The sequence below is a fragment of the Amblyomma maculatum genome, chromosome 1 (genome assembly GCF_055883805.1).
Source record: "Amblyomma maculatum isolate TAMU_Amacu chromosome 1, ASM5588380v1, whole genome shotgun sequence".
Taxonomy (NCBI): Eukaryota; Metazoa; Arthropoda; class Arachnida; order Ixodida; family Ixodidae; genus Amblyomma; species Amblyomma maculatum.
Window position 1 is genome coordinate 53,953,478 of NC_139344.1, and position 12,554 is coordinate 53,966,031.

The 12,554-nt window shown below is 41.7% G+C and overlaps 1 protein-coding gene across 1 annotated transcript; it reads right to left on the reverse strand.

Annotated features, from left to right (window-relative positions):
• Window positions 1–2,566: 2,566 nt before the first annotated feature.
• On the reverse strand, window positions 2,567–8,708 carry LOC146202393 (uncharacterized). The gene is made up of 4 exons (XM_084584562.1): window positions 7,478–8,708; window positions 6,848–7,105; window positions 5,115–5,375; window positions 2,567–3,880 (listed from the first exon to the last, which is right to left on the reverse strand). The coding sequence occupies exons 1-4, from the start codon at window positions 8,691–8,693 to the stop codon at window positions 3,081–3,083; spliced, it is 2,535 nt and encodes an 844-aa protein (XP_084440688.1). The 5' UTR covers window positions 8,694–8,708; the 3' UTR covers window positions 2,567–3,080.
• Window positions 8,709–12,554: the final 3,846 nt, after the last annotated feature.

Here is a 12,554-nt window from a genome sequence, read left to right on the forward strand (position 1 = left end):
TTTATATTATCCTTGATACTCTAAATATAACCCGGTATTCCTTCTCTTTCTTTCCATTATAAGCTAAAAATTGTATTTATAAATCTTCTACCATGTGCAACCATTGCTCATGCATTTCCCACAGGGCTGGCCATTTCATCTTCAGAATAGATAGTAGTTGGATAACAATATATGGCCGAGAAAAGCAACTCAAATGAGGAACTGTGAAACGTGCTCATGAGCCTTTATACACAAAACACAATGGTGAACAAGACTATCAATATGAAGGAAAACTGAGGTATTGTTCAACAGAAAAGGAAAATAACAGCTCAAAATACTGGTGAATCATTGCAAGTACTAGTAAAAGCCTGATTTCATCTAAATTAAATACATTGTAGTCATGGGTCTGTCAGAACAATAAGAAAGGACACTGAATGAGTTACACTACACCTCAAGCAGAAAATTGAAGAAGTGAGCGGCTTTGTTATGATACAATGAAAGCAGCCAACAGTCTGCGAGTCCAAGATAAATGCAAGGGATACTTTTTTATACTCTTCCAGAAAGTGAAAGGAATAACAATGTGCAAAAAGAGAAAAAACGTGCACTGTTTTTCCACTTTGTATTTAATTATTTTTCTCCCTAAATAATTACAGGGCTTATTCTGGTGAATATCAACTACAAGAGTAATAAAAAATATCCGCTGCGTTTACCTTAGACTCACAGACTATTGGCTCCTTTGACTACACCTTAAGGGGAGACACGGGTCTTAGAACGGCCGATAATGGTCAAAGAATTGATTATGAGAAACACCCATTTTCTGAAGGTTTAACCTTTCGAGCACCTGCACTCAAATTATTAACGCTGAAGTTGGTCAGGAAATGCGATAAAATCGGTTTTCAAAACATCACGGCAGCAGCGAAATGCCCCTCGAGAAGAGAAAATTTGTTCGAAAATCCCGCGCGCGCTGCAGGCGTTCCAGCCGGCCGATCGCCGCCATCTTGGGCTTGGTTTGAAGCTGTTTTCTTTGTGCGCAATTTGCGCTATCTCAAAGTAGCATCGCTCAAGCGGTATGGCTATAGTACGGCTGCGAGCGCCGGTTTTCCGAAGGCCGTTTATGGTTTCTGATTGGCTGTCACGCGGCGCGCTTTTCAAGCGCGCCGTTTCGCGTCTCCTATTGGCTGGCGTGACCAGCGCGACATTTTTTTTTTTTTTTTCTGTTTTGTGTTTGCCGCCGTGGCTGCTTCTTCGCGTGCGTCTGCGTTTGCGCTCGCGTTTCTCGAAGCACCGTTTTGGTGCCGATCGTTTTTTCTTTTTTTTTCCCCTTGCGATCGAAACAGGTGTGGAACAATAGCCAGAAGGCGCCGGTCGCAAGCGTGCTGAAATGAGTGCTCTCGGGACTTGCGTTACGACACCGCGGGTTCAAATCACAGTGCGAACTGCATCCCAGATCCCGCGTACTACTCTACGACGGAGCCGACGCACTGTGTTGAGCGGTCGGCGCACAGTTCGTTTTGTCGGGAAAGTCGGCGACCCAACGCGAGTTTCACCGCGGCCTCGGCGCGGAATGCGATGCCAGTACAGAGTTCGCGATTGCGGACATGAAAGCGTTAACAACTTTATTGCGTACACGAAGCGCGGAACCTGCGGCGAGATCGCGAAGGTGCGAGCGGTCAATCGCACGAGCGTCACAACGGAGCTTTTCAGGGCCACCAACTGTTTGCCACAGGCCCCCTTGGCACGAGACCGCTAGTTCTCTCAAGAAACCGTTTGCAGGGCTCAAGATATTGTCCTTGGAGCTGGACATCCTAGCCCCGCGCTCTCGTCGGCTTAGAAAACAAAAAAAGGAAACCCATAACTTCATGATTTTTTTTTTTTTTTTACAATTTCGTCATGTACACATCAAAATTTTTAGGAAATGTTTCGTTGGATGGAATAAGACACTTTTTGTTTTGTTTTGCAGGGGGACAGATAGGGAACACTGAAATAAAATCTGCACTTGAAGATTCCTCCCTAAATTGTCTGCAGTCAGAGTCAGAACTTCAAATACGATTTTCTCAACTTCATATTTTTTGCCAACATGACTAGCCTTATAGAACTTTTCATTACGTTCTTGTGGTACAATTTTAATACATCTTACACCGTTGCATTCAAGAATAACTGAACTGTGGAGCTATGCTACTTTTATGTTGCTAGGTTGAACATATCAAATTTGGGGGAGAGTAATGTCAGCTAATTATATTAAAATTATTGGGCATCGGCATAATTGGACATTTTTATATGGTAGCGCACCTCAGGGATAATATAAATAGCATAGCTCCACATGGCAGGTCTTTGGCTACAGCTACATTTTAATCAGAGCCAAATAATATTGAGGAAAAGTGTCTTAATCACCCATAAGAAATGACCTAATTGGGCATCAATTATGTTTCCATAGTATGAGAACTAATTGAGATATAGTAAAACAAATTATATTTTTGAAAACAGCAGGAAGAAATACATATACACACTGAATTCCCCCCCCTCCCCCCATTGTGATATCTCTAATAATAAAAATATTTGTTTTAAGACCAGTGTCTCCCCTTAAGGTATGGTCAAGTTATGAACAAAAAATTACCAATATCCCTCGAAAAGAAAATTCAAGCAGTTGCATTCCTGCTAGTGCTTCCTTTAAGGGCATATCCTGGAGGGAAATGAAAGGTTTGAAATTGAAGAGCAGAGCACAGTAGGTCATGGAAACAAAGATGATATGAATGGTATTCAGTGACATATAGGAACTTAGAAAGTAAAGACACATTTATGCTGCACTGACTGAATTCAGAAATGTGTACATTTAAGCACAACTTGCAGTGCAGGAAATACATTATGAGTAATTTGTTACAGAAGTAAAAAACATTCCAAGAAAACAAAAATAGCCATATGCTCGGAGAGTTAGTGGGAGACAGAACCAGAATATTTTATGGGATAGTTCATGGCTACACTAGGTGCATATATAAAAGCTAAATAGATTTCATTTAAAGAAAAGTCATGTATATTTGCATTGGATCCAACTTGAATGATGATTACCACACGAAAAATAAATATCAATCCTTTCAAGCTGACATTTAGTCACGCTCTATTATGTTTGGCAAGCTACACACATAACTCGCCCCTTCATCCTTGAAATCAATAAGAAGGCAAGGCATTGAAATTTCAGGTGGCTCAAGCACAACACAAGTAGCTACTGGAGATCGAAAACAAATTCTAATGTGACCTGGAAGGCCATCAATAGCCTCATCCAGAACCAGTTTCTGACAGAGTAGAATCACTCTGCCAGTGTCATCAGAATTGGGCTCTACTGCTCGCAAAATGTTTTTGACAAGAAAAAAGATGTTTTCGAAGGTCATTATTGCAGTACTGTCACTTTTTTTTGCTTTCTTGTACTGCTGGCTGTGAATAATTGTGCCCTGAAAGCTCATCCTTAAATATTCCTTAATGATTTTATCCTCCCCATTAAAAAGATTGTTAAGAGCTTTTTCTTCTTCTGCTGTAAGGTGCGGATTAGCTGGAGCACCAAAGACACATACATTCGCAACACGAACTGCTTTTTTAGTATCTTCATAACCTAACAGTCGATTGCAAAAAGCCACAACATTATTTGGTAAGGATGCTGCCTGGAGTGTGTTCCGAAGCTCTTGCTCCACAAACACCCTCTCCAGGATTTGCATTGGAGCTCCCTTTGCACCTTTCACCATTTTAGTGAGTTTGCCATTTCCTGACTCGAATGGAAATGCTGAGTTGGCCCACAGTGGTCCTAGATTTTTTGTGCTTTCAGCAAGGTGAAGCAATTGATGCACATTGAAAGTCATAAAGCGTGCACCATAAAGCTGTTCTGCCTTGCAGACAAACAGCTGCAGAAGGTTTTCTGAAGAAAAAATGCAAAGAACTGATATAATACTGAGCAAAAACAAAAGCAGGTTAAATCATAACTGGTACAAAAGAAACTATATAGATAACCTTAACATGAGTGATTCATTGGCCTAAGATTAAGAAGAATGCTTACTGTTAGAGAGATCCAGAGGCAAGCATAACTTTTTTTTATTCTAAAAGTTTGCCACAAGGCATAAACGCTTAAATGAAGTGAGAAGATATTCTGGTCTGTACTTTTACATGATGCTTATTATTTTGACACCTCATATATTGTACAATAAATTAACATCACCCATAGCTGAGCAGGACCAACAATACTTTCAGACAACAAAGGAACAATAGCACATGAACATGCAACACTTATCATGAAAAAATGTCATGCCATTAAAATACTATCAGTCTTGAAGGCATCTATTATTATTCATCCACAACAAAAAAATTTGTAGGTTTACATAATTTACTGCTCTTGTAAATTTCAATGTTGTGTTCCATTGTTTACAAAATCTTCCCTTCTGTAGTAAATGAGGTATGTAAGCCTCATTTTAAAATGAGCTGTAGACATAGGCGTGCTCAGAAGGGGGCAGAGTTTTCCTCTAAGGGGGGGCGCTAAGTTTGCCCCCATACCTTCACTCTGTCAGACCTGTGTCATCGTTTATAAATGCAGGGTTATGCCCATGCAGATGTTTTTTGCTATACAGGCAACCAAGGACTCATGCTGTTTCATTCAATTAAGCCACATTTTCTCCTGGAAAGTTAGGAAGCCATTGTGAGAAGCGCGTTGTCAAGTAATTTTGAAACCTGTATCCATGGCGATGCTTGTTTTGTTTCTTAAATGCAGAATATCTATATAAATGTTTTATAACCATTCATTTGGCTGTAAGGGCCTTGAAAGGAGAGGAGGGGGGTGGGGTGCTGCAGTGAAACTTCACTCCCCCTAATGCAGAGCAATGCACATGCCTAGGACTGTAGATATGCTGGCAAAAACTTTTGAACTTGATAACTTAAATGTTTCTACAAGTCAGACCAAAACATTGATGGTTGCAAGCTATATATATCAAGGTGTTACATTATGCAACAGCAAAATTATTAAATTATATACAGTCTCTGTCAATATCTGTTTACATTTTCATTTATGCTATATGTATTAATTTAAAGCCACTTTCCTTTGCTCATTATCATTCTAAGAAACATTTTCATATGACCATCAAAAGTAAAAGCTCGCATGTTACCTGCTTTTTGAAGATGTGCTGGTGAAATTTCTGTCTGAAGTAGGAGAAAGACAGCCTCAACCAGGAGTGCAGCATGCCGCCAGTAGCGTGGCTGTAGAATTCCAAGAAGCGTTGGAAGAGAATAGAAAACCAGCCAGCTCCTCCATTCACTTGCCTTCCAGAAGGGCCTCTCACAAAGAGACCTAGGCTGCCGTGTGAATGAATGTGGTGGACGGATGCTGAGCAGCCGCTTGTCCAGCTTAGCAACAGTGGATGGGGTTCCTGCATGTATGCCAGAAATTGATCAATTATTAGCTATATTTACTCCCACCTATTTTTTCCATTTGCAGTGCTATGTTCAATGGATCCCTTAATCTTCAATAAATAATCTTTGTAACATGTAAATAACATGTTAGAGTACCTCAGTTACGGTACAAGGGTGAATACACGATAACATTGAGATCATGTAGATATACTGCCCTCTATACAGGTGGACCTCACTATGATACCATAATTGATAGGAAAATAATTGAAACTGCTTTGCAGAAGTATACAATAACTCCAGTGTAATGCTCATGTGCAATCCTATAGCTTATTCTTTGTTGTCAGCTGCATACTGATCCTCCTGCTATTATGTTTCCATTGCTTGTGTTATCTGCCATGGGACAAATGCAGCAAGATATCACAAACATGAGTGAAAAAATATTGCAGTTATCTTACTGGTACTACTGCAATAATGATTATTACACAAGACATCACAATCCTCACTTTTAGCAAAAATCACTGCTGCTTCCACCTAAACAACCCAATGCTTATTTTTCAGAAGTAGTTTGCTGTATGCATATCGTTTGCTGATTTCCTGACTTCGTCAAATACATTTTTGTTCATTGTGTATGGTTGATTTATAGCTCTGTGAGACACAGGATGAAGAATTACAAGGCACGAACAAAGAAAACTCACGTCCCTAATTTCTAATTCTTTGCTGCTACAACATTCACTGTAAAGAAATATGCAGCAATGAAGACACGGTCATGATTACGAGTGAAGTGGTAAATATTACATAATTTTATGCACAGAAAAATCAGCAGGAGTGAAATTATTGATTTTGACCCCAATTGATTTAGAAGTTTGTACTAAAATGCAAAAGTGTTTGCTGACATGTGGTGCGCTTGTTCTATTTCTTTTTTGTAAATTTTTACACTCAGCAGTAACAGTAATGACAAGAAAGGAATTATTTGCCACAGTCCACTACTATGCAGAAAAAGTGGTCTTGACATAGCAATGTATAGCTGAGATGCTAGCTTCCTTTCTAGGTTTCAACATTCTTTACTGACAGGATTGCAGCAGCACTAGAAGGCAAACAACTATCAGAAGTGAGAGGGACCAGATAATGACATATTTTCTTTCCTCTGAGAAAATTCATCTCACTGCCTTGCAGAAGTGCCTTCCTTTTAATGTATATGCATTTTTTTAATGTTTCTATTCCAATTTTACTTATTTAGTGATGCTGGTGTTATGCAAAACCACCACTAAATAAGAATTACATATTAGTGAGACCAGCCCTTTTTTCTGTCAGCAGACCTCCTTTCAATTTATTGTTCCTCCCTATGATAAATTACACAAATATAAGACTTAACCAATTAGGTTAACAAAATACACTTGGTGAGCTCTGTTCACAATAACTTTCTTTCATCCCTTACTCAGGCATGTATGTCATGCATAATAAGCAAAAAAAATAGCAAATGAATGCGTACCGATGTAAAATGCTTCTTGGCAGTTGCTAGAGTCAAGCCAAAACTCTGTAATCTGCCGTGAGACACCAAGAAGAACACAGTGCATGTATTCTACTGCCTGGCAGTTGACAAGGTCAAAGTTGTCCAGATTCACAAGGGCAGACGGTGCCTTGAAGCCATTCACAGTTGTTTCATAGTCAAGAGCCATCTTCATGTCACGAAGAACACCGGCTGATGTTCTTGCAATTGTGATATTTGTTGCTAGATAACGCCGGGCACCTAGAATAGATGATATATACTTGGATTACATATATGGAAAAACAAAATTTTACCAACAAAGCAACAAAAAGAAAGTATTATGCCATTGCATTAGAAGTAACTAGGACAATATTATTTATACACAGCCAGTTGTTACAAAATTCGTTTTTACATTCACTCAATGATACTTGCTGATGTGCTAGTTTTGTGACTGTAGCCCTTTATTCTGGCACTCAGGCTCATGCTACCAGATTCCAGTGTTACAATGCATTTTTAGGTTACGGTTTCTACCAAGCAACAACTTCAGACTTTCATTACTGTAATATATAAATTATGTGCATGACATTAAGGGACATAGGATATTCAATGCATGAGATTTGAATTAAACCATACCTTGAAGTGGTTCACCGCAGGTGAGGCACCATGGGCAGCCAAACTTTCCATTAAACTGCGTTTGATTGTTCACTGCAGCACGAGCCGGGGCATCCACTGTACAGCAGATCACATGGACTCTTGAGTTAATGATGGCATCACCAAATTTCCATTTAATGATGCCCACGTCCTTCACTTCTTCAACAAATTTGTCAATGAATGAATGCATGTCTGGGTGCTTGCGGCCAAACCACAATCCAGCTAACACTGGACTCTGTTGCCGAGTCTTTGGAGGCAACTCATTTATCACAAACTGGATGGGCCACACTGAGGTTTTCGAGGACTTATAAATTGGGCTGCCATCCGTGTTAAATGTAATAGTTAGATCGTTTCTTAAAATGCTATCATTGCTCCTCAGGGTCCTGTAAATGTTGCCGCTAGTCATATCACAAATTTCATTTTCTTCCAATCCCAATTCAATTTTTTCCATTTCTTTGTGCAGTTCTTCTTCCTTTGTGCTGATAGCTTGCTGAATCTGCGACTTGATATTTAATATGGAGAAAAAAGAGCCGTTTTCTTTCAATTCTGACAATCGTAGTGTTTTCTTGCATACTCTGCAGTTCAATTCATCCGCTACGTTCTTGTCCACTAAAGTCCAGCCACAGAAGTCGCAGTAGAAGTGGTGCTTAACAAAGTTGCTGGTATTCGGAGTCCACAGTTTCCGCAGCAAGTACTTGCTCCGGGGAAGAAGGTCGCCACGAAAACCAAACAACGCATTTATAAGCTTGAGTAGGCCATCAACTGTATCCCATGGCAGCCCATAGGCGACTACAAATGCTACTATCATAACTATAGCAGCCGCTTTTGTTGTTGTTGAGCCTGGGAGTATATCTGACCCATATTCTTCGATAGCTGCGCTCAGCGTTTGATGGTGCTCTAACATAACATCACTGCAGTCAGCGGCGAAGTTTGCGTATTCGTTGGCGCTTAGATGTGGAAGTGCCTCACCTTCATTGTCGCTTATTTCGTCGCACTCTATGTCTTCGGCGATGCTTCTAGGAGGCGAGTTTTCTGGAGACAAATGTGCAGAGCCAGCAGCCACAGGATCTTCGTTGTTCTGGCTGCCGTTGGCATCCCTTTGACTGCGTCTGTATTGACGTGTTGACCAGGGGATATGGAATCGCTCGAGCGGAGACAAATACAGTTTTCGTCGCTTACTTGAGGGCGAATCCTCCATGGCATGTTTTAAGAGTTTACCAACACAGAGGCGCGTACAATAGACTGACGCTCAGCCGGACGCTGCGAACGCAAAAGCGAAACTGCGACGCAGGATGCGGGGAAGTCGCGTGACTAGTTTGAGGCAGCGGTGGCTGTAGATGCACCGCGCGCGTCTACTTTTCTCCACCCCCCCCCCCCCCCCCCCCCTTTTTTTTTTTTCGTTTGCTTGCTGCGAGGGTGGCCTCCTCTTTCAAGGTGAGGACACCCTTTCCACCGTTTTCCCCCCGCGGGGGAGTGATGGGTCCCACTCGACAGTTGCGTGCAGCGAGCAGTATTGCGGCGTGGGCTCTCTGCGGTGATAACTGCTGTAACGCGACTGAACATGAAAAAGACGGCTTGTATTTTCCTCGTGGCAGTAATTTGACCTGCTAGTTCGAGACCCGTTTTATGCTCAATGGGGTCAATGCGTCTGGAATTAAATCGGCGAACTATCGCTATCTGCTGTGCTCAGTGTGCTGGCTGCCCTGGAGCTGACGGATACTTTATTTTCTTACAATTTATGGTGAAATCCAGGGCTTGGCAGAAACCCGTCTGGTCAGGTATATTCATGGCGTGAAAGCATCGAGCGCCGACCAATTGTAGCATAAAGGTGATGTAGCATGATGTAGCATAAAGGTCGCCGAACTTCACTGGGTATAATGCTACACTCGTTCAACGAACGTCTAGACTTTACGCAAGGTATTTCCCGCAAGGGAAATACCTTGCTACCTTAAGTAGCACAGTAGCAGGAAAAATTAGTTGCAAATAATAACATTTGCGCAGTTATATTTTGCGATTTCGTTTCTTTTAACTACTTTCTCGTAGAAATAATAAATACAGTTTTCTACAGAGGTAGGTTGACAATACGACGCGGTACCGCATTGCTGCTTTGTATTATTGTAGTGTTGCTCAGGTATCAATTTTATCTAAAGAATATATTTTTACTAAATATTAAGGGGGAAAAAAACAAGGTAAAAATATTGCAATTGCGACGGATTGACTGTGAAACCTGACGAAACCAACGTTCGCTATGACCAATAACTATTAGCTCTCATTGATTTTATGTGCTGACGTTTCCGTTAAACTATATATCGACGATAAAATTAGCCCGAATTCACTTTTCATAATTGGTTTTAGCCACGAAAGTTCAGTATTCTTGGCTTGCAAGGCATATATATCTACCTGACTATTAATGCGAGTTAACGTTCGGTGAAAGTTGACAATCAACTATGGAAAGCAGAGCTGTCAACCGGTAAAGTAGGTTATCAGCTCAATGTACGCCACAGAAATGAAATCGCGGATGGGCGTCGCGGAAAGCATGTGCTGTGATGATTGAGAAGTTCCGAAGCTGCTACAGAAACGCAGACCACGCGATGCCCATCACTTCTGGCTCAATACAAGGTAGATGCAATAAAACTCATTTTACTGGCGAAAGAAATTTCTTCTATAGGCATAACTTCAAAATGTACCATGTGCACCTTAATTATTTTAAGGTGCACATGGTATATTTGTGCAGTATAATTGTGCACATGGTGCACAATTATACTGGCATAAAAAAAAAATCGCGTTAAAGAAAAAATGCCGAGATATAATCTTTGAAACACAGAAGATTGCCACATTCATTCGCCCAAAAAATGCAGTCGCACATTATTTTAAAATATTTATTCACCTAAATAAAAACCTCAAAAATAAGCCCAGTCAGCCCAAGAATGCGGGGGGCTGACTGGGAAGGTGGGATCACATAAAGACGCACACACAGCTGCGTTTTTCAACGTGCTTGCAGACCAACCAGCTGAACATTCCGCTGTATTATTGTACGTTTTGAGAGTCTTAGCTGGCTTAAGGCAAGCCATTATACAGCTATAATACTATCACCAATCCAGAAAGTCCTGGGCAGGTGTATTTAGCGGGCGTTTGAGGAAATATACACATTCACTACGACAAATAAAGAATACATTTACATTAGATCTGAACAGCAAAGATCAGCATCGAAGCGATTAAATGTGAAAACTGATTCGCAGAAATTTACCCTAACAAAAGTGTAAGTCAGTTAAAGCAGCGAAGGATGTGCTGCCCGAAGCCCCTCCTTCAGGGCATTTGCAAACATGTAAGTACGTGCTAACGTTAGACAATACAAAGGGCGCGCGTTCCTAGCTTCCAACAAAATATATATTTCATCAGATTCGTCCGTCAGGCAATAAATCCCATCCCTTCAGTTGGATGTGTTGTTGGGTTAGATGATGCAATATTTCAGACATGATAGTTGCGTCGATCCCGTACCATTGTGTGTGTCTTTTTTCGCGACTATCAAGTCTGAAATCACATCCCCACTGCCATCAGCACAAAAAGAAAAAAAAAATGTAGGACATGCCGGCATAAACTGAATCATTCCTGGCGATTCTTACTGACTCTGTTGTGATGTTTACGACTTGAGCACTGCACCGCTCAGGCTTACCAGAAAGCCCGGGCCCGCGGGCACGGCCCGCCGGGCCGGGGCGTGTAAGACACTTTATTGGCGGGCCTGGGCCGGGCACGAGCTTTAAGCCACGGGCCCGATCGGGCTCAGCGTCTAAGGGATGGCTTGGGCCGGCTTCGGACCGGCGGCTATAGTTTAATCGAATGCCCACTTGTATTCTACGTGGCTAACAGGTACGGCAGCACCATGGTGATCGAATATATAGTATCAATTCAGCACATCAGACGGTAAGCTTTTTCAATACGCGGCAATGCTTATAACCTGTTGGGGATGTAAAGAGAAAATTAAAACAATGTGAAAAGTAAGCGATCGAATACATGCAAATAAAAAAGCAGATGTATGTGAAGTTCGCTGAGCTTTTCGTCGTCATTTGGTCTTCTGTATAGAATGCATGACACGAGATGTCTGTTTTGAGATTTTTACACCTGTGGGTTCGCGGCCATCACCGAGCTTGTGGAAGCACTTATCGTCAAGGGCCACCCAACGGAGGGTCGGCGGCGAATGTATTGTCGTCTTCGGTGCCGCCTTCAAAGGATCCATTTTCCTCCTTTTCCCCTTTCCTGCCGCCGATGCCTCCTTTGCGCGCAGTTCCCTACAGACGTGGTGGCATTGTTCGAAAGAGCAGTGTTTGCCGTCCACTTTGAAGAAACCGATCTGCGGTGGGCGACGTGTGTGCGACGCCAGTGGGTTGTCTGGGCTGCAGACAGTGAAAGAGCTAGGCGCCCCAAAGCGCTAGCTTTCTCCCTGTAACTGTTTCTTTTTTTTTTTTTTTTGTGTGTGTGTGTGTGTTTCAAGCAACTGGTGAGTGGAACATCTTGAAATGATCGTTCCCACTGCATACTTTGTCTAGTACGCACGTGTGCGGAAAGAAGACGGGTGTTAAGACAGATATGGGATAAAAAGCAGATGTCCGGAGCCTCTCCTTTTCCAAATTTTCGATTGTTTGAGGTAATCGCAAAGAAGTATTGGTTATCTTTTCCCCGGTTGTTGGTTACTTTATATCCTTTCCTTAAGCTTTGAATAGCTGGTCGAAGGAGTATTTTGCATTTTCCTAAACAATAATTGGTGAGAAGCGTAGACAGTCGTCATATTGGTTGCTGGCTCCGCTAAGGGAGGAAACAAAGGTTTTAAGAATAAGCCCTAGTTTAAACCAGAATTAAGTTCGTCTCATGTAATACTCAGATGGTGCAAATACTTTTCTCTTTGCTTGTTTCTTGCTTTATTTATTGCCGTAAATAAACAGTTAACACGTCACTTAAGCCCTCGATGAACGTGTATGCCTGGGAGTTAGAGCCACCAAGGCGTCACAAACCCCGATTCCATCGGTATTTCCTCTCATCACTATCTGAAGAGGAAACTCAATTA